Source organism: Coptis chinensis, chromosome 7 (genome assembly GCF_015680905.1).
Source record: "Coptis chinensis isolate HL-2020 chromosome 7, ASM1568090v1, whole genome shotgun sequence".
Taxonomy (NCBI): domain Eukaryota; kingdom Viridiplantae; phylum Streptophyta; class Magnoliopsida; order Ranunculales; family Ranunculaceae; genus Coptis; species Coptis chinensis.
In genome coordinates this window covers 41463570-41490883 of record NC_141462.1, presented here as the reverse complement: position 1 = coordinate 41490883, position 27314 = coordinate 41463570, and the positions used below count along the sequence as shown (strand labels likewise).

The window sequence follows — 27314 nt, the reverse complement described above, 5'->3', positions numbered from 1 at the left end:
ATTTCCCAATTCCTTTACATAAAACCACAAAAATATAGCTGATAATGGATGTAAACTTTCAAAGATTAACACTTTTTTGATAAACATCAAGAAACCATTACTAAATGCTCGATCTTAATTTATTCATAGTGTAGCCCAATATAATTCTCTAATAACTAGATTGAAACAATATTACGTGACAGCTATTTCAACTTAAGGTTACTTCATCATCTTTTTCTTCAACGTGAGAGATATACTGATTAATGATATTCATAGGAATCACATAAAAAATTTAGTGTAACCCAATATGATGTTCATATATTCGTATCTCATAGCTATCCACATAAAAAATTAAGTAAAAGCTAATATAATATTCATATCTCATAGCTCCACAACCCCACATAGTTACTATAATTTTCATAATAATTTAATATAACGGCACCCGTTCATAGAACGGGTTTGAAAACTAGTTGAGTTTGAAAAGAAAAAGAAAAAAATTCAAAAGCTGAATATTAACCCTCTTGGTTTGTATTTCAAAACAACCACGTGTCCGATATTTTAAAGCCCAGCCCAAGTCGGGCCTATATATAAATATGAGGACGTGGTAGACTGGAAAAACCAAGAAGAAGAAAAGAGGGATGGCAGCAGCAGCACTACAATGTGTTCCCTCCATGACAACTCTTTTCTCTCACTTATCTAAAACCCACACACCTTCTTTCTCTCCACTCAGACTTAGTAGAAGAAATTTTAGCTTTTTTTCTCTTCCTTGTACTAAAAAACCACACAGAAATACGTTCCAAGGTACCTCTTATTATTTTTAATAGTTAAATTATAATGAATTCTCAACACGAAAATGTTTTATTGCACAAACGTAGTCTGGAAATATATTCCTTTTTTTTCTACACATTCTTCCAACGGATAGCATTCAGTTTGGTGGCCATTTGTAAGGCTTAAGAACTATAAAGTTTTTAATTCTAAAGTAGGGTACCATGACTTATCTCAAACTCACCATCACCTTCCACATTTTCATGTTAACTCTTAAAGATCTATAAAACACCATGTAGTTGTGTATCTTTTTTTGCAGTGAGATCAGTGGCTGCACCTGCTGAAGCTGTTGCTGGGTTTGATGAGATGGTATCAGGAACCCAAAGGAAGTATTATATGCTAGGAGGAAAGGGTGGCGTTGGAAAGACGAGCTGTGCAGCATCCCTTGCTGTAAAATTTGCAAATAATGGACATCCAACTATTGTAGTTTCGACTGATCCTGCACACTCCCTCAGTGATTCTTTTGCCCAAGTGAGGAGTGTGTGTGTTCTGCGTATTAGTAATTCGAGATATTTTTCGTGTTTATCATTTCAACAGTTGCCTATCTTAGATTTGTAATGATGAACATGGTGTCATTTTTGCTAGAATTTGACTGGAGGGATGCTAGTACCAGTTGAAGGTCCAGATTCTCAGCTGTTTGCCCTTGAGGTGTGTAGGTAGAGTTATATGTACGGGTGTCTACAACATTATGTATGTGTATACTGCCTATTAAACACATATTTGCTATGGTATTTTACTGGAATCTCTCTCACAGATAAATCCTGAAAAGGCAAGGGAAGAATTTAGATCAGCAAGTCAGTCAAATGGTGGGACTGGGGTCAAAGATTTTATGGATAGCATGGGCCTTGGGATGCTTGTTGACCAGGTAAACCTGGAAATTTGATAGTTCATACCAAGTGATAAAAATTCAGAGTTTGTTAATCTTTCATATTGTCTTTTGTTTAGTCCACAAACAAGACTTAATGGACTGAAAAGAAAAACGAGCTCTCAGTCAGTTAAGCAATAATGGAAAAGCAAAAAACAGGAATGAATTTCTTAGATTAACTCAAATAAAGTATGAGAAAGATCTTTCTATTGCTGTCATTTCTAGGGACCAAGTGCAGCTTTCAAGCCTTAACTTAGTAATTGTTAAGGAAATTGAGATATTGTATGTAGGTTGGCTTTTATATTTGGTATACTTGTCATTATGGCTTTTACTTCTTCCTTCTTTGTTGTATATATATTTGAAACAAGTCAAACAACTGTGATCGGTATATTATTTAAGAAATATGTAAAGAAGGTTGATTGCTGAATGTCGGGATATATTCAAGTAATTAAGGTTGATTGCTGAATGTCGGGATATATTCAAGTAATTAAGTTTACCTGTTTGACTAAATGCTCGTCTTGGGAATTTTCAAGTTAGGAGAACTAAAACTCGGAGAATTGCTGGATACCCCTCCCCCTGGTCTGGATGAAGCTCTTGCGATTTCAAAGGTATGCCCACATTACGTAGTTCCTCTTGTTTTGATGGTCATGTGTGGGGTATCTTTTAACTTTTGTTGTGTCTGCGTCCAGGTTATGCAATTTGTTGAATCACCGGAGTATAGAATGTTTACTCGGATTGTTTTTGATACTGCACCAACGGTAAGAAGGAAATAATTGGAAAGATTCTGCTTTTGGGCTCATTGTCCACCTTACTCACGTGGTTTTCTAATAGGGTCACACTCTCCGCCTTTTGTCCCTGCCGGACTTCTTGGACGCATCCATAGGCAAGATCATGAAGGTAAGAGCCTCAATATGGTGACTAGTTAGTGTTTCCACTGTGTTGTATTTTCTTATATTTGCTTTTTCTTGTTCTTGTTCTTGTAATGTAGTATTCTACGTATCTTCTTCATTCACATCTTTTGTTATACATTAATAATACATACTTTTTCCTTAAAAGGAAAAAGGTAAGAGCCTCAATATGGTAGTGCTTTTATATGTTTAGAAGGTCAGAAATGACAACTAGTTTGGCCACTGGGTCAATACAGCAAAGCCTTGTTTGTATTTGTATTTGTAAACAAGTATAGGAACTAATTCTTGAATGAACAAGTGACATATAAAATTGTGGCTTAGTGGCAAGCAACTTGTTGATTGTCAACACCCACTTGAAGTTATAATTTTATCTGGAATTGAACGTGCTAATTAACAGTTCGGTGAATATTTTTGAATAGATCTACTGTTTACAAAACTCCAAAATGTTATATGATTAAGAAGCATTATGATTCAGATTCTTGGTAAGCGCATATGTCTGTATGTCTCACTACCTTTCAATAATTTTCTCCACATTTGGTTAAGACCTCAATGTTTCATGGTTCATATAATGGTCACGGAATAAACAACTCAGTCAGTTGCATGATTATTGAACTTTTCTTATAAAGATGTTGTTTCCCAAATCAACTACCACCAGATACTTCAATTTTCCAAATCAGGATCCCAGTTTGAAACTGCTCGGCAGTTGTTGCTAGCTTAACCAATAGTCTGGCTAATTTTAATGTCAATGTGCACAGAAGGTTACTGATTTTACTTTTTCCTGAAGTAATATCTGCTCAGTTTAGTTACTTTTTAAATGCATTGGTAATGTTAATATTCTCTGGAAGACGCTCAGTTTATGTCTGTCAATTTACTTCTAATCTTCAGGAGTTATATACTTATTACTAGTTGTTGCAGTTTAATCCATTGACATTTGATCAACTTTCTAGCACAACATCCTCAAAACATTTGGCAATGCATCATACTTAATGTTGGCTGACATTAAGTTTCTCTAGTTATGTTCACACATGTTAGAGATATCTTATTTCTTGTACTTCATTCATTTCAGCTAAAAAAGAAATTGACTTCAGCGACCTCAGCCATCAAATCTGTTTTTGGGCAAGAAGAGAAGAAGGAAGATGCTGTAAGTTCCACTTTGGTTAAAGGTGAACAGCTTTTTATTTCACAATGCTAATTGTCCTGAGCTTGTTTGTGTAGTCTGACAAATTAGAGAAATTGAGGGAGAGGATGGCAAAAGTGCGAGACCTTTTCCGTGATGCAGAGTCAACCGAATTTGTTATAGTAACAATACCCACGGTAATTAAGTTCCTGACTTCTAGTAGTTTATACACAATGTTATTTTAAACCATGGTTAATTTTTACTCTCTAATTGTGCTGCAGCTAGTTGTATTTACTGATTTCCTAGTTCAATTTAACAGTTCTCATATGAAAGGACAAACAAATCAAACAACAATTGTCTTATTCTAGATATTTTGGGTATGTTAATTGATATGGAAACGTCTCTTGTGATCACACCTCCTTATGTCTTCAAGAATAGTGCAGCTACCTCTGAAGTTTCCACCTTCTTAAACGTAAATTAGACTTGAAAAGTTTAAATACATCTTATTATGAAATTTTGCACCTATATTTTGTTTAGTTAATGTCTGAGAGCTGTCTTAGTGTGTTAATTTTTTTTCATGATGATCTCAATGAGGAGAAGATGATCTCGCCAATAATTAGCATACAGTTATCTCGACCTAAGGGAGTGAGTGAGTGAGAGACCTCAATGAGCCATCAGTTTGTGATTTGGTTTTCTAGGAGACAAGGAACAATTTGTGCTCTTTCTTAGGTGGATTGCCCGACCTATAGAGGTGTCATTTGTTGCCAATCAGGAGTACATTAAGAATCTGAAGGGAGGAACATTTAGGAAGAGTGAGATCACGGATACATTGAGTACCTTGCCATCCTGCTCTTGACCTATTAGCCTATTATGCCCTTCGTTATTGCGATAGCTTTTTGAGTTGATCTTATGACATCCACGTAAATTAAAATGTCGTTTTGGATATGAACTTTGCATGAAGCAGTTCTTTTTGCCTTAATAGAATCTGATTTGGCTATTAGAAGGCATATTAACAATATTAAGGCATTGTCTGCAATGTGAATTACGCAGAGGAATAATAAAACAAACAATTAACACGTAGTTTAAAAATTAGAGAAAAAAGATGTCACTCAATAATAAAACTATTCTTTCAATAAACTCTATCTGACCCTGCAAGGAGGCTTCTAATCTATTTATACTAACCTTGCCTCCTCAAACCCTAAAACCTCTAATTAGGCTTTATTCTATGGGCTGACATGGCCATCTGATAAAATAAAATAATATGAAAAACAAAACAAAAAAAATGTCCCAATAACGACCCCTAATACGCCTATTACATAAGAATCTCGACCTCGAGATTTAAACAGGTTCATAAGAAATCTTCTGGATAGATCTTCATCACTGGAACAACAATAGCAGCAACACGTTCATGGTCTTCAATATCTAGAGGAAGGTGATCTTGGTTGTCTCCATCAACTATAAGAACAACCTTTAATAATAATTTGGGACAATTTTCCTTGATTTGATTGCATTGGTAGCAACAAGCTCCAGCAATACTGTCTCAGGTACAGATTTAGCCACAACAGATGAAGAAGAACGAAGAGAACCAACATTGTTACCTGCAAGCAAAGATTCAGTCTTCACAACATACTGATAAGCTTCTGATAAAGTCTAAATATCCTTAGAATCAAGGACATCATGAATAGGCTGTTGGAAACCTAGATTAAGTGAATCAAAGTAGCCAGGTTATTATTACCATTATTAATCAGAACATGATTATTCAGAACAAAAAAATTATCATATTGGCGATGATTGTTATCAGTTGAATGGCGATTGAAAGTCCTGGTATTTCTCCTAGTCGGTGTTAAAGGAGGGTATCAACAAATTGTTGACCCCTATGATACCCATGACCACACCCACGCACTCGTTGACGCACATTGGGGATTGGGGGTTGATAATGTCCCTGAATATTTTCTGGATTGGTATTAGTACGTTCCCAATCTGCCAATACTGATTCATTGGGAATTTGGGATCGAGCTGAGATGAATTTGAAAAAGTAGATGACACAAGCTCCTTACTATTATTGTCAGACTGTAAATTCCTAAAAGGATTCAAAAAAGGAGGTGGTGCTGACTTGGTTTACAGGGAGTCATCATCAACGTTCAATGCACCTTGTTGTTGTTGAAGTGGAACACTAGTATTTTGCTGAATGATCTATAAAACAGGGACGGTTCTATTGAGAGGAGCAGTATATGCATTATTATGGAGCGGCATCAGTGTGCCCGTCGTAAAGGAGCAACAGGTCTTGCATTGCATTATAGTTGCGAGAAAAGCATCAAACCTAGCATTCGATTGTTGTTGAGAGAGAATAAGGCACTAAGGATTTGCCTGGAGTGTAAGGGCATCAATAAAAGTACTATGAAATACACATTTCCCATTCCAGGATTTGATACTTGGAATTTTTACATGGGGCTAAGATCTTCACCAGATCAGAATAGATTACATTGTATAGCAGGATATAACCTCAAGATTTATGCTGTTCGCAGGCAATGTTAGCTTAGAACAACTCTGTCAATAGGTTGTGATGCTCTCCATTTCATTTTGCCCCCAAGGTGTCTCTCCTGTTGCTCCTATGGATACGGCGACATACCACCTTCCAATGGATTTGGTTTTTTCATATCATCTCTCTGCATGAGGATGTTCAACCTGACTTGAAAAGTAGTATGCTTCTTATTACACACAAGTTGATCCTATTCGTGGGGACAAGTTTTTCAGGTTGTGACCTTGTTACGGCGTACTTTAAATAAAGGTAGCAGCATTCTGGCCCAGCCACAAACCTGTATTGGGTCGGCTTGGTTCTTTCTCAATTGTTCATACTGTGTGGATAATACCCACAATTTAGATCTTCCTCGTGTGATCATCCAATATAAAACCTTCACTGCATCTGAGGTATCTTCATTTGCATATTCCTTCTGTATAATACTTTTAGTTAATCCATCTCCTCCACGTTCACCGGTTGATTTACCACATTTTGGGTTTTCTTGACACTCCATCCACTTCGGCAGGCAGAGATTATGGCTGGGTTCTTGTAAATTTTATGGTTGTCCTTTCTCCAAAAATATTTGGATTTCCAATGCTCTATTCCTTGGATACCCAGCTTTCTATTTAAGTTCCTGGAGCTAAATTCGTCGATGAGTTCTTCTCAACCTAGTGAGAGTATTGCAGTGCATACAATTCGCATGGCCAGTACGTGATCCAAATGACATTTAGTTTGTTTTGTTTCAATTTATGTTTTTTTCTTGATTTTGTGTTCTATTTCTTCATTACTTGATAGTACTTTGAGGATTAACCATCAAAGTCGTTTTCTTAGGGTTTTTTGTTGAAAACCAAGTTTTCTTTTGAGAGTGTTAAAGAATGCTAACGGAACCCTCCTCATCTTCCTTGCTTCCACGTAATGATTTGTATATCATGGTCATTGATCAACCATGCAGAAAATTATATTGAGCTACTGGTTTACTTGCAATCTTCTCATGTCTCACATTTAGTTTTACTTCTAAGGTAATGGCAATCAGTGAGTCTTCACGGCTACATGCATCCTTGAAGAAGGAAAACGTTCCTGTTCAGAGGCTTATCGTCAATCAGATTCTACCGCCATCCTCGTCGGATTGCAAATTCTGTGCAATGAAAAGAAAGGTAATGCTCCAAATGAATGGTCCTGTTTTTTACTTCTTATATGTGGTATCGATGCTTTGGTAAGAGGCCGTAGACTCAACTATCTTACTACTAGTGAAGAAGTGGTGAGTTACATTTGAATAATATTACTGAATATCTTCACTCTTTTTTCATCATAGTGAATTTTTTTGCCCTTGTCTTTTACAAAGGCAATTTTGCCCCTGTTTTATGCGAACGTTCTTTGGAGTTTTATTTAGAGATATATCTAGATTTATTTCAGAATAGATCAAAATATAACGAAATTTTATTTCGAGATATTTATTGAAGGTTGAGGTATATTGTGATATATCATGAGATGTTTTTTTCTCTATTTATGAAACTGTAAATCGGAAATATTGAAATATATATGACATGTCCAACTCAAGAAAGTGCAATTTGCAAATGCCTTATGAGACTACGGCATATGTGCCAATATTTGGAGATCTATATTTTGATGATTTATGTTTGAATAGTCGATGATATCTGAAACGTTATCGTATAAGTATATTTCAACATTAGGGAAAAAAGAAAAAGAACAATTAGAAACTAACAGACACGCTTCAAACGTGTGCTCACTGCTATTTGTATTTGTAACTTTATAGAGGCAACAATAAGAACTTCTGCTTCTAAAAGCATGACGTGTAACATGTATATTAGGTATTACCACCATTCTTATCTCTTCAACGTCACAATTCAGAAGTGCTGGAATATTGGATATCTTTCTAATTAATGGTAGAATATGATGTATAATTTGGTTTATTGGATATATATTATATAAACAAGAAAATTGCGAGCTGTCCTTGATTTTCTGAGAACAATTTTTTAAAATAAAATATGTATGTAGACTTCTTGTGGTCAAGAGTTGTGCAATTTAAAAAAAAATCTTGTATTTCAGGATCAGATGCGTGCCCTTGATATGATCCAGGATGATCCAGAACTTGCTAGCTTGAAAGTAATCCAGGCACCCTTAGTTGATGTGGAGATCAGAGGCGTACCAGCTCTTAAATTTATGGCGGATATGGTTTGGAAGTAAACTTGTCAGTCCTGGACTCCTGGGTAATTATTTGTTGGTTAACTCACTTTGAATCCGTTAAGCTGTCTCTTTATCACGTCATTTTCTTTTGTAAGTTTTTCATGAATGCTTGCGGACTTGCTCATGGATGGTCCACAACTTTACTGCACATACACAGACAAACCGGCTGGGTTTAGGACTTACATTTTGCTCATTTCATACAGAAAACTTTTATTCAGTTAAAACAGTCCTGAGTGATAGTTCATATTGTGTGCCAAATGAGGGCACAGGGCACACCTTTTGTAATCTATAGCAATTTTTTTTTCGATCTGTAAAATTCACTTCGTATTTATAATAATAGTGTTTACAAATTTCTCGGGTTTAAGCAGCCCAATTTCTCCAAGCCCTTCCAAATTACACGTGACGTCACCAAAATTTTATCTGCAAATGCTGAATTAGCACAAGCCCAATCAAATAGAACCTCTTTGACTTTTGCTACCAACTTATGCACTTGTCTTCTCTAAGCGCAATGATCTTCAAATTAGTTTCCTTTCATAGTGTTCATACTTCATAGTTTATACAATCGCATTAGGACAGCGGTGCATTAACCATTAACCATTTGACTTTGTTGGAAAGTGGAAACGAGATGATACTTTCCCCGAAGGCCTTCTTGATATTTGATGGTGGAACCTCACATTGAAATAGTTGAAGTATAATGCCCAAATTTCAAAAGTAGACAGACAATTGAGAAAGAGATGATCCCTATTTTTCTGCACAAAGAGCACACATACCAGATTAGCAGAAGTCTTATTCTTTTGCCACCTAAAAATGTAAAATGATAGTGAGCCGTGAGTGGATGGTTTCTCTGTTGGCTATTTGAAGAATAACAATTCCATTTTTCTAGATGAATGTGGTTTGATTCCGTGGTATCCATTTTCTCTAGTTGTAGTTTTCACATTTTCCTTGTGTTCACTTTAACTGACCGCAACGATGAATAACTAAGTGAAATAATACTATTATGTCAAAGGTTAACGGAATATCTCAAGTAAAACCCTGTTGTACAGCACGAAATGTCAAGTACGAGAATCTTCCAGGCTTAGCTGTGTTAGTCTAGCTATGCTATGATAGCAGTTGGTCATATATCATCGGTTGTATTTTCCCCAAATCGGTTACTTACAAACCAAAATTTGCTTATGATTGGTTGATGTTAGTGGAGTTAGTCTAATCAATGCATGGACTGCCTTACAGCAATGGATACCCCATTTGCAGAGAAGGTACTTGGCTAGCACGTGAATGTAGACTCGACCAAGAGTGCACAATGTTTCAGTGATTTTTAAACTTTCAAGAGACCAGTGACCATTTACAACGAGTCACATCCATTGGCGCTGATTTGAACGACACGGAGCTTTGTGCCGATCCAGGCATGGTGGAGATTAGGATGCAGTTTTTCCCCAAGTCTAAGGGGTGTTCTGCCAACACTATTGGGAGACCATATATAAAGATGAGTCATGAATGTGTACAGAGCTGTGCTCTAATTCTTCAGCTAGTCTGTAAGACTAATTGCCTGCTATGACATTGCACCAGCTCGTGTTTCCTAACATTAATTTCTAAACAGAAAACAAATAACCAGTAGTTTTTTTTTTTTTGAAAAGTTTATGGGGTTAAGGTGGACCCCTAGTCCCCTACCCGTAGCATTAATCAACAAAAATTACTCTCCCTAAGAGAATGATCATTACAGAGAGTGTCACTACAAAATACTAGGCTACAAGCCAATCAATCATGAATCTCATGAATTATAAACCCGCACAGGTATATGCAACAAAGAGAACCTTCTATCGCCCTCGACCAAACAAAAGTTTATCCCTTAAGACAGTATGTCTTTCCTAAGGTGCATTTGTGCTTTCTCAAAATCATAGAAAAAGCACCCACATTCACACCAACCATATGTTAGTCCAAGAGAACCATCTGAAATCTCTTTAATGTACCCATCAAGGTTTTTACCTTTATACTTTGCCTTGCCATTTGCTTCATCATAGCCACAGTAGGATTTGTTATTTCACCTAGCCACAGTAGGATTTGTTATTTCACCTAGTTGTTACCTTACATTATATATGTGAAAATTTTGTCAAAAATCGTTACTTGAAATGCTGCAAAGAATGGGATTCAATGATGTGTGGATCTACATCAGTAGTAGTGTAAAGATTTTAGTACGTACAAATGAGGGTCGTTCCGGATTCTTCTCAGTTGGGAAGGCTTATCGTCACCCCTACCTTTGCAGTAGCTGAAGATTCTTGGAGTAGAGGACTGAGTTATTTAAGAGACATGGATAGGATACTATAATTCTATAACAACCAATGCATGCCTCCTCATTTGCTCTTTGCAAAGGGCATAATCACTTTTGCTGATTTCACATCAGAGACATGAAGTATATATGAAGTATCCGCTGGAGAAATAACAGCTTGCGTAAGCCAACTTTTTCTTTTTTTAATCAAATGCGTAAGCCAACTTGTCGACCGGAGAAAGTGGAAAGAGTATCCAACTGTAAAACCTTTCTTGGTGGCTCGAGTCAGTTGAGGCAACAGAGGGCTTAGGAAGTTGTCGCATAAGAGCATAAGAGTCGGTGATTAATACAAAAGTACCTGGGCGTACCACTAGTCCTCGAAAGTGGGGCTGCTGTCAATCCAAGGGAGAACAGTATTGTTCAAGTGTTGGTTAATTAGCATTCTGGTACATAACATGAACGTCTATAAATGGCTTGTTAGTGCCATTGAGGGGATAGAAACCTTGTTAAGGACTTCTTGTGGGTAATATTTGCATGGGAGAAGGCCTGCAAAACTGAAGACTAAGGAACAAGAGACTTAAATTTTGCTTTATTGACGAAGCTACTGCTACTCTGCTAAGTTGGCAATTCATTACTGGAGATGCTGAATTTGCAAGATTTATGAGATACATGAATGAGGAGGGTGCGTGATTCGATATCCTAGCATGTAGCCTCTTCCATTTGGTCTGGACGGCCCTTGATGAGATGAAACCTCGTGTACAGTGGATCATTGGTCCAGCGAGATAAGTGAATAATGTCTTCACTTTGCACCACTTAGAAAGATGTAGAGCAAAGGAACACCATGTACTGAATAATGGTCAATACAGACGTACAGTACGGTTAGTACCCTTATAGAACTTAATGAATGAACTACTTAAGGGTGGTGGAGTGAGGATAACATTAACTGAACCTTTAGATATGGAAGGCAACTTTTTCGTTCTCTATAACACATGGTAACACAATAAAGCATAAACCTACAAGCTGTACGTTGGCATAATGGCATATCAACTCGTTAGGGATGAACATATTCACCCTAGGGCAGCAGCAATTGCTTGGAAGCTGCTCCATCATTGTGCCAGCAACAGATGTACTCTTGTAAGTTGTAAAGGAAAGGAATCAGGGTTGCTTAAAGATGTCATCAGGGTGGTAGGGCAGTTGGCCTGAAACTTGACGAAAACTGGAAACGCAGGTTCGAGTCCCCTCACTTGCAATGCTACTAAAAAGTGACTAATTAAGAGGCGGGTGCAATGGCCTACTCCGTGGTGACTAGGACCACTCGAAGGGCGTCAATGCAGTTAACACCACATTAGCGGGAAAAAAAATGCCTCTTGTGCTTTGTGCAGAGAGGAGGTGGAATCTGTTTATCGCCTAAGAGCTACATGTCAAAATAAATTGTAAACAAGGAATAGTTGCAGATATTTTACATTGCTTTAAGTTCACGTAATCACTAATGAAGATATCTATCCTTACGTGTTACTGCTAGTTCAAAGAGATTCCGATTTACTGGTTTTCATTGAGATTACCGATTGGTTCGTAGATGTATACTTCTGCATATTGCACAAGAAGCAATTGACTTAAGTTCTTATAACTAGATTTATGAGTTTTTCCTTGGGTAAAAACATCCATATGGCTATCAAACGTGTCATAGTGGAAAAGTTCTCCTAAACAAACTCGGTACCATGGACTGCAATGGTGGAAGTAAGGCTTCCCACATGAAAGCTTCTTGACAATCAAAATCACTAATATTTTGGAATCTCTTGTTATACCAGTTTGAAAATAAATGAACGTGTATACACTATTATGTACAAAAAAGAAATGTAATATAGACTCACCAGGTTGCCATTTTACTTTTTTCGGAAGGTAATCATACACAAGAAAGCCATTATACGACTAACTACACCAAAAAGGACTAGGATAGATATACAAAGACCCCAGTCGTGAAGATTATAGCTGCTATTAAATAGAAACCCACAACGTGTTATCAACCACACCCCAGAGTACCTGAAACAATTAGATGTAATGATGTTGAATTATGGAATGATAATCAGCAAAGCAACAAATAGTTTGCATTAGTCCCTTTTAACCAAGCGCAATCTAGTTCCCTGTTCTAATAGTTCTTTCGAGTTATTCATTAAATGAAAAAGGGTGAAGAGTATCATAAATTGATTCTTCTAAATTACACAAAACAGAGAAAAGAAGATGAAAAAAGAAAAAGAGAAGTCTTGATTACGCATGCAAATCACGAAATTGTACCAAACTAGGACGGGCAAGCTTCCACAGCTCAAAGCATATCAGGTAATGTCAGATTTCACTCATTTGACTGATAGTAATTACATGGCCTGGCATCCTTAAAGGTAATGGAAGCCTTTCCCATGTCATGCTTTCATGAAGTATACTGATGGTTCATTTCGTTCACCTACTTGGATTCTGTCCTCACGGTAATAAACCTGGTAGCACTAGTCCTGCTAACCTGGTGTGGTATCAAATGGATTAGCTTTTTCCAGCTATGTTACTTTTACTCTTTCTTAGCCTATATTGGTTGTTATCGGCACTGCTACCTCTCCATCTACTTAGGAGTGTCTTTGCCGCCATTTTGTGCAACAATCAGTTGCAAATGCTGCCAACCATTGGTACAACTTCTCTCTATTACCAATCGAACTAAAATGTATCCCAGTATCTTCAAAGAGCTAAATTTCTCAATGATTCTTTGGTTGCTAAAATATTCCGAGTACTCCAAGACGTTTGGAAATAGGAGTGAAGGAACAACTACTGCTGAATGTTGAATCTTCACTTTTATATCTAGATACTAACTATTATAAGGGTGGCGATTCCAGCTAACAAATACAATGATTAATTATCTACAATCAGGGTGCAAGGGTGGGAATTGGAGTAGTCAAACATGTGATCACATCAAGAAAACATAAATAACTGGCACAAAATGAAGAAGTATAGTAATTTCAAACCTTTCAGCGTTTGATATTACAAATGCTTGTAGGGCCCATTTTGGGTAGCATAAGTTAGCAATACCCTTCACAATTCTACCTTCCTGCTGAGTTGCAAGAAGAGTTAAAACTACAGGAAGAAGAACCGACCACTGCAAGAATCAAGAAGCTAGTATTAGAAAGAATAATGTATAAGAGAAACTAAATCTATTCTATAATGAAGTCTTTGATGTGAGTTCCCAAAACGTACCAGCTGGGCTGGCCCAGGTTCGAGCAAGATGGCAAAAGCATAGGCAATACCAGTTACACAATAAACAAGGCAGAGCAAAACAATGTAATTATCCGTGAAAGATGACCTAGGATTGTTGAAAAAGTAGAACATAGAAAGATACACTAGAGGCTTTATAACCGTGTTGAAATGGTCAATTGTATCCTTCGAAAGAAAATAAGCCAGGCTGCTCATGCCAGAAGAATTCTCTCTCCAGTATATTAACTTGTCCAAAGAGAACGATCTCAAAGCAGCAATCTTGCAGAGGAGAGCTGCAGGTCAGTGGTTAAGATTGAACATATTAGAGGAACTGTTGCAAGGTAACCTTCCATAAGGATAAACAGAAATATTTCGGTGAGATGATCAGTACTACAATTAGATTAAACTGGTAGATAGTATCAGAGATCAGCTCTGAATTAATATTTAGAGAAGTCCCATCACTAATAGTAACTTCAGTGATAATTGAGTTGAAAAAACACAAGGATCTGAATTTCGGTCACGACCACAGCCACAGAAATGTGAATCTTCTAAGCCAGGGGTGCACTTGTGAGTTGCATATACCTCAGTAGAAGACACTTTGTATTGCAGGGATCTAAAAAGTTTCTTGAGAAGTTAGATTCCTAAAAAAAGTGTCTATTAGCAAAGTGCTAGGTATGCAACTCAAAAATGAGTTGCTTAAAGCCTCAAGAGAGCAAGTGTTAGTTTTAGGGGCATAATAGCAGAAGAGAGCTATGAGGTTGCATCTTACAAACTGCAATGATCGTGTACGTGTAACCTTGAACCCCAAAGGTCTCATCGCTCACTTTAGCAAGTGTTCCCAAGCAGGCTCCGGCAAGCAATAAAATTAGATAGTCGATCACCTGCATTTTCGACTCACGTAGTCGTTGCTTACCAACCCTGTAAAGCAAAGCCATGTATCAGAACTGAAAGTCGTAATTCGTAAACAGTAAATGAAGCAGCTTTAAATGCCAACTAGAAAATCATTTAAAAGAAACCCAATGTTCCCATGCTCTCTTATAATTTTCGTCCGCCACCACCATAACTACACATACAGCTCTGACAAAAACTTCTCGGCTACAGTCAGAAGAAAATGCCCTTCCAACCGAGTAGTGTAACCAATTAGCTGATCCATAGTGGACAACGATAATTCTCTCTCAAAGTTTCAATATACAATAATACACTATTCCATAACCACCACTTAACTATGTTACTAACCACATGCCCTATAGGTAATGATAACCAGAATCAAAAGGCTTATTGCACAGATGGAGAGCTTCCAGATAAAGCACATATATAGGGAAGCAAATAGGCTTGCAGATAGCTTAGCAGCTACAGTACCTAGTTCATTGGGTTTGTACCTAGTTCATTTTCTGAAGATGCAAAGAAAATTATTTATGGTGATGCGAAGTGAGGGAGGTGGCATGCATTTGAAACACTGTATTCACCTAAGTTTAAGAGGTAAGACTCAATTCCTTTCCCCTGGCTTAGCCCTAGTATCAGTTGTTTTTATTATATTAACAAACTACTAGGGGTGTGGCTCAGGAACTTTAAGAAATAGATAAATAAGTAATGATGACAATGAGCGTCAGTTTTTAGTGTTTTACCTCCCAAGAAAGTATTTGTACTGATGGAATAATCCAGGAGTTATTCGGTTTGATAAGTCTGTCGACTTCAAGAAGTTGTGCTGTATATAATGCCGCTTAAGCTCAACATTAGACTTAACATCCTGCCATAACTCCCCAGCAAAAGAGTAGTCATCAGGTCCAGATAGAGTATTATCTGTCCCACCGAGTGAATTTGGAACCCTCGAGGAAGAAGCAATGCCAGCGGCATTCTGTTGCATATCCGGGGGTATTGGGTACCCATTGTGAAACATCCATCTTATTGGAAGTTGATTAGAACTCACGTCTGTGCTTGCGCTTGGTTTTACTATACCTTCCAAAATGTCAATGAAGTGGTCTGGAGGATTAACACGATCAGGAACACTGATCCCAAGGCCTGCAAAGTACTCTTCCACTTTCTTCACAGAACCATGGTATACCGTTAAACCGCCTTTAGCAAGAAGTATTAAATCGTCAAACATCTTGAACAAGGCATAGCTGAGGCATGAAAATAACAGAAATGAGAAAATTATGTCATTCCAAGAGCAAATTATCGCTAGATATTGATTCTTTCATGTTTCTTTCACCATGCAGAATATTTTAGACGTGCATATTTCCAAGACTTTTGAAGCATATGAACAAATAGCAGTTTCTATGTTGTTTGTAAGGTTTTCCCTAGAAGTGAGCCACTGCACCGCAGTATATGCGAAGGATAATCTCCCTGCATCAGCTATGCCTTGTACAAGGCTACAGGGTAATGTACTAGCAATGTCCCATACAATATGAGTTGGCGAGCAATTAAAATTAACACATACACACATTATAATTAGAAAAAGAACATTCAAGAAAGAAAAAACATTTATAATGAAATACAATAAATGAAAAATTATCTTTCTTTAAAAAAACTTGAACTCTTATGATTGCAAAAACTTGCCTTGGTTGGTGAACCACCGTGCAGATATTTGCGCCATCAAGAGCCTCCCAACGTAGTGCTCTTAGGAGTAACAGGGAAGAAGAACTGTCCAATCCAGATGTGGGTTCATCTAAAATCAGCAAGGAAGGTTCCATGACCATTTCCAGACCAACATTTACTCGTTTTCTCTGGCCTCCAGAGATTCCTCGCTTCTCTACTGTTCCAACCAAGGAATCCCGTACTGCTTGTAGCCCCAAAGACTCAATAACTCTTTCCACAACAAGGACCCTATCTGGTTTCGGCATGTATGAGGATAACCTTTGATAACCAAAACATCATTGAAGGGGAAAAAGAAAATTGCAGTTAGTACAGAACTAAAACAGTCAACAAGGAAATTGATAGCTCAGTAATCAAGTAAAAGAAAGAAAGGAGTTCAAAAGGCAATCGATCACCAGGTGCAGAACAAAGTTAATGGTTTAGTTTTTCTGGTATACAGGCAGTAGGTAAAACAAGAAACTGAGGAGTGAGGACAGAATATATCTTAAGCTTTGGAGCATCCAACTCAAAACCGATGGGCTACATGTGGAGCAGCCCAAAGAATTAACTAAGCTTTAACCTCCAGCTGTGTGTGTCCTCTAATATTATTTTTAACAACCTCTGAAAGAGAACTGTGTGTACCTCTAAAGGAGAGTGTTCTCTAAATTTTTTTTTTACAACCTCTAAAAGAGAACCGTGCGTGTGTGTGAAACAGATGCTAAACTATGGAGCATCCAACTCAAAACCAAGTGCTATGAGTAAAGCGGCCTCAGGATGGCTCGGACAGAGCAAAGAACAGAAGCTTTTGTTGTTCACTTGGCATCACAAACTAACTAATGTGATATAGCGAGAAAAACAAATTGAATAGGAGCGACCCAGGAGTCTGATCCAGGCAATTCAAATTTAATCAGGCCTGTGAACGGTGAAACATACAGCGATAAATTTTCAACCAGTCAAACCCAGAATCTGGAACACAGATGATCAAGTAAGTTCAATGCCTTGGAGAAAAGAAGCCACCTGATTATGACATTTTTATTTCATCAAATATCACCAACTAATCATTATGTTATAAATCTGAGGTATTGTGATTCTCTTCTTGTACTTTTTTCCACTCCCTCCTTAGTATGCAACAAGTTGTATCTCATAACCATGTCCAAAAAGGAGGTGCCAATATATTACTAAACATCAAAGTAATCGGTAAATTTTAATTGAGATAACATGATAAACCCAAAGAAATGTAGCATTAATTATGTAAGAACTTCCATATTGCAAAGTGAAACTATATGCGGCATACCTGCACCTGGCACTAAACCAGAGATTCTCCTCCACCGTTAAATTCCCATGCACTATATCATCTTGTGGCACAAAACCAATAATCTTCTTATAAGAATGAATAGATTCTCTCTTCCCATTTATGAAAACTGAACCTGTAATTGTGCATCCAGTTGCTTTTCCCGCTAGTGCATTAAGTAATGTAGTTTTTCCAGCACCAGATGGCCCCATGACAGCAGAAACACGGCCAGGCTTTATTTTCCCAGTAACACATCTCAAAAGATATTTGTTTTTACCTTTTAAAGTGAGGGTTAGATCTTTGAAATAAACCTCTATTGTAGGCCTTCTCTTGATCTCCTTATCAGTAGCCATTGCAATTACTCCCGAAAAGGTCAAGTTCTTATTCTGCTGCTGGAGGGCTTTCTCCTTCTCAAGCTGCCCATATGCATACCTGAAAATCTGGGAATGAGTATTTATTTGTTTACCTTTGGGCATATTCTTTTTAGGATCTTTGTCTCCATCCTCCAGACTAAAGCCCTCGTTACTATAGAGGTCCTGCTCAAGAGCATACAACATTCTTGTGTCATTGCTTGGCTCCTTTATCTTTGTATTTGATGCTGCCGATGAATGATAAGATGCAGTTGAATCACTTGAAGGCATTTGCAGTGATACAGTGTCATCATCCTGTTTGATTTGAGATTTTTTACGAGAAAATGTGCGTGATAACTGTGCTTGCAACCCACTGACATGCTTCTTAGCAGCATTTTTTGCAGCTTTCCACCGCTCACGTGCTTGGGCGGTTTCTCTTGCACTCCTAGCTGCTGCATCTCTAGTTTTAGCTTGCCTCCGCTCCCGAGTGGTGAGAACTTGGTCAGAACAATTATAGATAATTATTAACAAAGTAATCAGTGCGGCCTGCATTTTACAAGCTACTGGTGTTAGTCTCTAAAATGGGTGTGGGTGAAAATCTAAGAGGTCCCACAGATTGTCTTTCATATTGAAGGCATTCTACTATGACTGACATACTAATGGCTGTGTCCTAGTGGTAAGGGTTTCGGAAACCAAGAGTTTGTATTTGGGTTAACAGGTCACACCCCCACACACTAGACAATAGATATCTTTTACTACTATAAAAAGTTTTGTGCCCATCTGCAGGACAAAATTAATAAAGAAATGGTCATCTTACTTCTGATCCTCTGACGATTTTGCCCCTATTTTGTGCATTAGATGTCCCTACTTCCATTTTCCCTTTCTATTCTCTCTCATCTGTATCATTTTATACTCCTAAAATTCTACCAAGACCAGCACCTCACTCTGTATCTCTCATCTGTAGCATTTTATACTCACAAAATTCTACCAAGGCCAGCACCTCACTCTGTACACCAATTACTAAACGAAAAATTGATTCATATATATTCACTTACTAAAATAACCAATGAAAATAGTTCTCGATGAGAAAATTAATTCCTAAGAACAAAAAATGAATTTAACTTGCCAATATTCTCACATTTATTTTTAGTCGGTGATAGTATTCTCACTTTCCACTCTAAATACATATATATGAGTACAAACGAGACATGTAAATCAAATGTTCATCGAGCATGCATAAGACTAGTGTGAAAAAAAAAATTATATCCATGACGGTCTTGGGCTTTAACTATGTTGAAATGTTTAGTATAGTCCCACATGGGATGATTTAAGCCTTGCATAGAAGTATATAACTTCCTTGGCCTTTCCACTCGTCACCAATTGGTTTTGACTTGGATGCCCCAATGTTAAATTGTTAATGATGTAGAACATTAGTCGAGTCTGTCAGTGTCATAGGCGTGCGCCTATGTTCCCTCTACATTTCATGGGCGTGAGCCCCTTAGTTGAGTCCAAGCCCATGGTTCGAGTCCATTAGTTAGTTGGACACACGTCATGTTCCTATTGGTTTATGCTTTCTGGGTTTACTTTAAATAACGGGCTTGTAGTTAGGGTTTCAGGAGTTGTGTTTATGTGTGTGATTTGTGATTGAGAGATTCAATAAAAGAGTGATTTTTAGGTCGTCTTTTAATTGTGTTTCAATTAAAGTGTAGATTCAATTAAACTGAAGCTTCCACCAGTAAGATCTACATTAGTTAAATTGACTAAAATGGAACAGTCATTCGGCTTTCAAAATTACCAGTTCAAACGAATTGACAGTTGTTTCTTGCACATTTTAAGTTCATATTGAATCATTATCGATGAGCTGATTGGCTGGCCCAATCCGCCCCTCAGGAGATTTCCTCCTAGAACTAACAGTTATTTATCTGTATTACGTTATTCTTTGAGTATACTTCTGCTAGGAAGTAAGTTCTCCGTTGTCTAAGCATTTTCAGTTTTTACTGTTGTTCTAGCAAAGATTAGTGCCACTTGTCTTCAAAGAGTACAGAATGAGAAAAAATTGCCAAACGAATTAGAAAAGTTCAGGAATCAACGCTAATGAGCATCAAGTGACTTTAATTTTCTATGAAGATATAAGGGAGACTTGCTTTGATAATTTGACATGAATCATATATTCCTAAGGACGTCAAGAAACTTACATTTTGCATACCAAATAAAAAATAGAAAAGAAAATAGTAAAATAGGAATCTGCAAAACCATTCTCAGGTATTTGGGTGGATACTTAAAAAATTAGCCTAAGACAGGTGGACAGGTGGTACAGATCATAGGGACAAGGCAACCACTACCTTGGTATGTTTACAACATGGAACATGAAATATGGAAGCAGATGAAAAAATGACTCAAACTGAAGTTGCTCGTGCATCTAGGGAAAATCAACAAGGTTGAAAAGGTTGCTGACCACCCATCAATCGGGCCTCTTTAAAGGTCCCAGAAAGCTACAACTACTTTATCCCTCCTACATTTTAACCTAATGCAGCCTGTTGAGGATGAATGAACTGAATTGGTGTATGTCAGATGTCTCTACAGATGTAACTGATACTAGCTATTGGCTCTTGAGTCCATGTAATGGTGTAAGGCTGCATTTCCAAGATGCTCTTGTAGTCTTTTATTCTTATTAATGCATTCTTAAGAAAAATTTAAAGAATATATAAGATAAAGTGAAAACAATAGAAAGAAAAAATCCAAAGAATAAGGTATGCACTAGGTTAAAGCCAGTTTAAACATTAAAGGTGCACACATTCGCCTAAAGCATTTATTCATGCCATGAGAAAGGAAGAGAAAGCAAAGGAAGAAATAAAAATCAGACTACTCACAAGAAGCAAGATACCATATGCGTGAATATTTTGATTTGAAGTATTTGGATTGCAAGAAGCCAGCTTGAAGCACTCTGCAAGGAGGTTCTTAAAAGTCAATCCTAGTGGTTATCTTCTTTGATTCCAGTGTGAAGTTGAAGATATTTAGTATTTACTCACTGAAACCAGTTAGTTAGAGAATTCAACTAAATTAATTAAAATCTATGCAATCAAAAAAGCATAATGAATAAAGCCAAGAAATGCAGATATAACAGGCAAGAAAACAACTCTAATTTGTAGATCGTTGATATATTAAGCCAAATGAAATTAAAATGAGCTTTTTCTTTCTTGTAATAATAGACCACCTAAAATCCTAAATGACGGAAAACATTACAATTACATTAAAAGCGACTAAGAAACTGAGCATCCGCCACCCCCACCTTATGCCCTATTCCATACAAGTATACAACAAAAATTCCATTAAAGAGAAAAAGAATAAAATAGAAACTAGAAGCATATCCAACAAGCAATTTTGTGAGCAGGCGGGCAGCACATGATTGTACAAACAGCTATTATCTAGATTTAAAAAGCCTAAAGAGGAGAGTTTTATATCTCTTGAGATCCAAAAATAACACACAAATCTTAAACTGCAACTGTGACTGCAACCCACATCACTGCTAATGAGATTTTTAGGAAAGTCTGCTTGCTCTTTGTTTTCACACTTATCGAGATGTCAGGTAGTGCATTTCCCTCTAGAAAACATAGTGTCTAAGATATCATGCTTGTCTGCTAGAAACAACGATAATTTATATGCTTCTTCCCTCCTATATATCAAGATTCCAGGGGTTTTGATTGTGATTGGGATCGAGATTTTATGGTTTTATGTACACCAAGTTGAGGCCTGGGGACATAATATAGGAGCCCAGAAAGGATGCACCTAGAACTTTAACACACCTAAGAGGTTGGAGGGTTTGCTCAAAAGACCTCGTTTCTAAGTAGAGTTTGACAAGTAGAGCTAATTTGTGGACATACATGATTTTCCTGTCCACAGGACATCAAATCCTCATTGGTCCACGTCAGTAAATTTTGCACATGGGACCAACACTTAACCACGTCAGGCGTCAGGACACCAAATATTTACTAACAAAAACAAAAGAACATAAATAAAATAAAATAAAAAAGAAGAAGATGATTTCTTCCCCAACCATCCTCTCCATCACTGGAAAAAAGATCTGATAATCTAGAAAAATTGATTGAATACAGTATGTGTTGTTGATCGAAGCCCCTAATGTTTACATAAAACTTTGAGATGGGGTTGTCTGAGGCTCCAAGCTAAAATTTCAAGTTGTTCTTTGTGACTCCATTAATGAACCACCTAAGCTTAAATTTTCTCTTCTTCAGTATTTTGAATCAGTTTTCATGTGGAGAGACTCTTATCGAAATCAGTTTTCCAATAGTCTATCTCCAGATTGAATGGGGTCTTAAGTTTATTTTCTACTCAATCTCCCCACAACACAATGTAACTCTTATAAAAATTGAACAGAAGAACAAAAATTTATATGATATGATGAATATTAACAAACCCACTAAGACAAAACCCAAACTTGCCGTGTATGATTGTGTTCATCGTGAAAATTTTAAATTGGACGAAGGGAGAAGATGAACAGTGGGAATGCATTATGGGTTTCCTATTTAGTTCTTTCCATTTTTATTTATTTGATTATATTATTTTCCATTTGTTAAAGATAAAACACTGACATGGACCAATGAGGATTTGATGTCCTGTGGACAGGAAAATCATGTATGTCCACAAATTCGCTCTCTTTGACAAGTCACAGGTCTTTGACGGGACCTGAATAATAGGGTAGCTAGCAACTCGTGGTGCAACCTTGACCCCTATAGGATAAGGCGCCTTTTCAGCATATATTTTTTGAGGATACCTGTAGGGGGGATTTTCCGTTAGCGACTCCAATGGAGAGTAAAGACCACCGGATCATACTGGTGAGTAAGTAAACTCGTGTTACTCACTTGACTTTAGTGGCATGTGCTTGTCACGTAAGTTAACCGCCTCTACGCCAATAATGTTCTCCGACTAGTTAGGAACTGATTTAGACAGAACATAATCTAGAAACATATCAGTGGAGTTGCCCATTTGGGATAGACTTTTAATCAGAGAAGGGCTATCGTAGCCAAGAAGGGAATTCACACCGAGCAATATGTTGGCTAGATACAGAATTTCATGTGGAGTGAAATTCTAATATAGGGAAAGGAACTCACACGAAGTGAGGAAAACCCTAACCCTAGGTCTCCTAAATCTCTCCTATATATGTATTACACTGCCACACTAATGAACTACGCATAATTGGGTTTGATTCCGTCTTAACAAGAGGATCCATACCAACCATCATTTGGTTCAACCCTAAACACCAATCATCTCATCTCCTTCTCCACACCTTTGCTCTCTTACTCTGCATCACACGTTCCAGTAGGGGATCGTGGGAACCTAGAAAAAAACCTCACAATACCCTCAAGGTATCACAATCTGCCAGTCAATCCATTCACACAATCTGATACTATACTAAAAGAAAACATATAAAGAACATTAATTGAAAAACAGATAAATAATAAATATATAAAAATAACCAAATCATGTCAAATCGCCTAGCAATGCAGGAAGGAGTAAAAAAATAGGACAGTTATCGTCTTCGGCATCACTGCAAATCGTATAGACGAAAAATTTCATATTAACTCTTCAATAGTAGCAGTTTTAATCTTTGAGATTGTACAGATGGGCAGGAATATTTTGTTAATTTGGTGAGGTTAAGTAATGTAATACATCAACAACTTCAGCTTCCTTATAAGTAGTGGTTTATGTTGATAAGACAGAAACATATATAGATAATCCAATTTTCACGTGAGATGGTTCAAGGAAGGAATTCAAGTTTTAACTAGTAATCCATCAAAGTCAAAAGCTAATGTTAATAAATATACTAGTCAAAGCTTAAGTAGGCAATGCAATCAACGGTTGAAAGTCCACCTATCATAAAATAGCTTTGCAGGTAAGAAGAAAAAACATACTCTTCTCGGATGTAGAGCCAGTTCTGCAGTAATGTCTGCAATTACATTAAGAAATGCTATTAGACTATCAGTATATAATAACAAGGAAGACGTATAGCGAATAAAATGAAAATAGATGGACAAGGGATTGAAAAATGGATAATGCCATGACAATAGAAGAACTAGAATGTATTCCCTGAATCAGCCAGTATTAAGGTTGATCGTTAGGATTCTGCTGCAATGTGGAAAGAGTTGCAAGAAAATTTGGCTACGATTAAAGAAAAATCAATACCCACTACTGCAAGAAGTTTCTTCGGTTGTAGTTGGACAGTATGATCCAGCTGAACAGAATACTTCGCGGCTACTACGAATATCAGACCACATATCAGCTCCACCGCAAGTATGGCTTGGCTGTCCAGGAGGAACTTGGTATGAATATCTGCAGAAACTTAACTAAATTACTAACTAGCACCAACACATAATTAAGGTGAGATCTGGAAATTTTTACAAGGACTTCAGGTCTAGAATGTTAACTTACGGATCACATAAGCCGGTAACTTTGTTCAGTTTGGCCAGAGGGCAGTATGCACCTAAAGGGCAAGCTTCAATAACAACAAAACAAATGCAAAAAGTAAAAATTCAGAACCTACGAATTCGCTTTATTATCTAGCACACAAGGTTTGTAAGGAACTCGTGAAGTTTATCTGTACCGCAAATATTTATAAATTCTACATATCTTATTACAACTTCTTTTACTAATCCAAATGATCAGGAGATGGATTTCTACTTGCAAGGTGATCACTATGTGATCCTTAATGTGGTATGTATTGAGAGGGAAGATAAGTCAATATAACCCTATATCTTTTAGGGCATAGATTGCATGTACACGTCAACAGGCTACTATGCACATCTCTCAGAGGCATAATCCAATATGAGATTATTTGTCAAAAGGGATGAAACTGTTTAGACTACTGCGAGGACATGCACAACCATGTGGTGAGAGTACTGCCAATACAGGGTAACCTAAAACATGCTGAACCATATGTTAAAATCCTATTTCGTGAGGTAAAGCCTCTGTAACTACGCTTTCTAGTTAGAGGAATCTTGAATTCCCTGTCTAGAACGGTAAGAACTTGTGTGTATTTTAAATATCAATTTAGAAGGCAAGCAACTTTTAGCATTGAAATTCGAAAGAGTCTTTGTCAAATGCATATGGTACTATCATCTCCAAGCTGGCATTGTACTGGTATTTGTTTTGAACTATGACCACACTCATTTAGACATTTAGTCATCATAGAAAAAATATAGCTGAAGTCGTATTGGAACTTAATTTCTGTGAGATCTTTTACTAATCAGAGCTTTCATCTTAACCAATGTCTTCAGCTCCCACTAATTACGAAAACTTTCCAAAACAATTACAACTATCTGGTGGTAAAAATTTCCCAGAAAATTCAGGGCGTTTGATCTTAAATTACCTATTTGAAATTGAGCACGCTAGAAAACACCTTCAAAACATAGATGAAAATGGAGAGGAAAGAAATCAATGAAATACATTCAAAGTTCTTCCCCCTACAAAAGGTGGTGTCCAAACAGTGAACAGTGAAAACTTATTATAGACAAAACCAGTTTACCACCCAAAAGGGAAGACAGAATTCATAAGCACTAGAAACAAAGACCAACCTTAAGTCCATTTAACTACAATGAGTACAAAGGAAAAGGAACATTCGAGATCATATATATATACTTACGTATCATGCATGTAATACCGCGAGGACAGAAGAAACCCTCACAACAAGCCTGACAATCAAGAGTCCTTGCAGGGATGTTCTTAGAATTTTCAAGGTCAACTTTCTCACTTGAGGCAACACTACAAGCCCAACCTGGTTCACATCCAGATTTCCATGATGTCAAATTACAATTCTGATTAAGCTCCATCGTACTCTTTGAACCCCCTCCGAAAAAACTCCCGAAGTAGAACTTAATTTCCGCTGCTGTACAGATGCGTTGTGTAAGATCAGCTGATTCATAAACCACGCACAAAACATTATATGCATGAGACAACTGCAAGACCGTAATTAATTAAACTTAGTTTAGTAGAAAATGTACAAACCTGTTTTGTCAATGCAGTTGGATAAAAAATCCAAATTCGACGAAAAATCAAATGCTCCATTCCAATCAGCTTCTCTGTAAACATTATTAAACACTCAAATCATCACAACTAAACTAACACAGTTAACAAAGTCAAAGAGTCAAAGTAAGTATTAATACATACACATTATTAATACAGAATCCTAAATTATCTTTAATCTCCTTCTTAAAAACAGTTGAAAGATTAGACAACCGATCATATATAACTTCAGCTATAACTGAACTCAAATTTGGTGTCTGACACTTTACACGTGGCAAGAAACTACAAAGAATGACTGCAAAGAAGAAGAAGAATAGTAGACTGATCCTCATTCTTCTCATTTCGTGAGCTCAAAGTCAGAGAGAAAGAGAGAGAGAGAATTTATTAAGTTTGTTGGAAGTTGGAACGTTAGAAAAGTCAAAACAGGAGTTCATACGTGTTTTCAGTTAAATACATGAGTTTGGAATTTGTGTAATCAATGTGGCTGATTGGACTGGATTGGAATGATTGAATCGGTCCACGTAAGAAGACAGCGAGACACATGGCGTGATCGTTTGATCTATGGGTTTTTGCCGGCTCAAGTGTGCTAGTTTTTGTTGCGTAACGTTTGTTTTGTCATGGAATCGTGTGTTAGTTTAGACAGAAATAGGAAAATAAATTGAGAACGTGTCAAAACGTGTCCTTGACTCTGCACGTCTAATGAGATAGACAATGGGTGAAAAGAGCTAAAACAGTCTCACTACATGCTGTAACTTTGACAAACAGAACTCTTCCCATAATGTGTTTTTAACCATTTAGGGAAGAGCTCTCGTAGTTAAAAACACACTTCCGAACAAATCTTCACAATAGATCGAGTAGCAACTCAAACCAACCATAAACTACAAAGTTGTTAACTCCATACGATCTGATGAGATAAAAGAGCAACTGATACAAGAAAGGACATGATTTGTTGCAAACAGCTCAGCATTAATAGAATCAGAAACACAAGTCATGCTGCTACCAGGATGCTTCCGAGCTCACAACCTGGGACCTTGAAAAATCCACATCCATCGGCAACAAGACGAACAGAAGGTTTTCCTTCTCCTGTATGGCTGCAACTACTTTTTCAATTCAAAATTTGTAGAAATGAAACGGGTTGATTGCACATCACAGCAGCCATTCCC

The 27314-nt window shown here is 37.1% G+C and overlaps 2 protein-coding genes across 4 annotated transcripts; one reads left to right on the top strand and one right to left on the bottom strand.

The window, feature by feature from the left end:
- Window positions 1-587: 587 nt before the first annotated feature.
- Window positions 588-8767, top strand: LOC147487580 (ATPase GET3B). 2 transcript variants are annotated; one of them, XM_086573124.1, is made up of 11 exons: window positions 588-780; window positions 1064-1275; window positions 1390-1452; window positions 1559-1669; window positions 2203-2277; window positions 2359-2427; window positions 2501-2566; window positions 3644-3718; window positions 3793-3891; window positions 7232-7366; window positions 8280-8767. In XM_086573124.1, the coding sequence occupies exons 1-11, from the start codon at window positions 618-620 to the stop codon at window positions 8415-8417; spliced, it is 1206 nt and encodes a 401-aa protein (XP_086429250.1). In that variant the 5' UTR covers window positions 588-617; the 3' UTR covers window positions 8418-8767. The 2 variants fall into 2 exon arrangements, with proteins under 2 accessions (XP_086429250.1, XP_086429251.1); XM_086573125.1 differs by having other exon boundaries at window positions 647-780; window positions 1044-1275.
- Window positions 8768-12461: 3694 nt separating this feature from the next.
- Window positions 12462-26646, bottom strand: ABCG28 (ABC transporter family protein). 2 transcript variants are annotated; one of them, XM_086573122.1, is made up of 14 exons: window positions 26296-26646; window positions 26134-26207; window positions 25772-26041; window positions 24562-24625; window positions 24316-24462; window positions 24045-24079; window positions 20988-21061; window positions 17771-18663; window positions 16462-16758; window positions 15531-16025; window positions 14675-14823; window positions 13909-14198; window positions 13680-13810; window positions 12462-12717 (listed from the first exon to the last, which is right to left on the bottom strand). In XM_086573122.1, the coding sequence occupies exons 1-14, from the start codon at window positions 26490-26492 to the stop codon at window positions 12561-12563; spliced, it is 3273 nt and encodes a 1090-aa protein (XP_086429248.1). In that variant the 5' UTR covers window positions 26493-26646; the 3' UTR covers window positions 12462-12560. The 2 variants fall into 2 exon arrangements, with proteins under 2 accessions (XP_086429248.1, XP_086429249.1); XM_086573123.1 differs by having other exon boundaries at window positions 17771-18614; window positions 24004-24079; window positions 24320-24462.
- Between the last annotated feature and the right edge of the window lie 668 nt (window positions 26647-27314).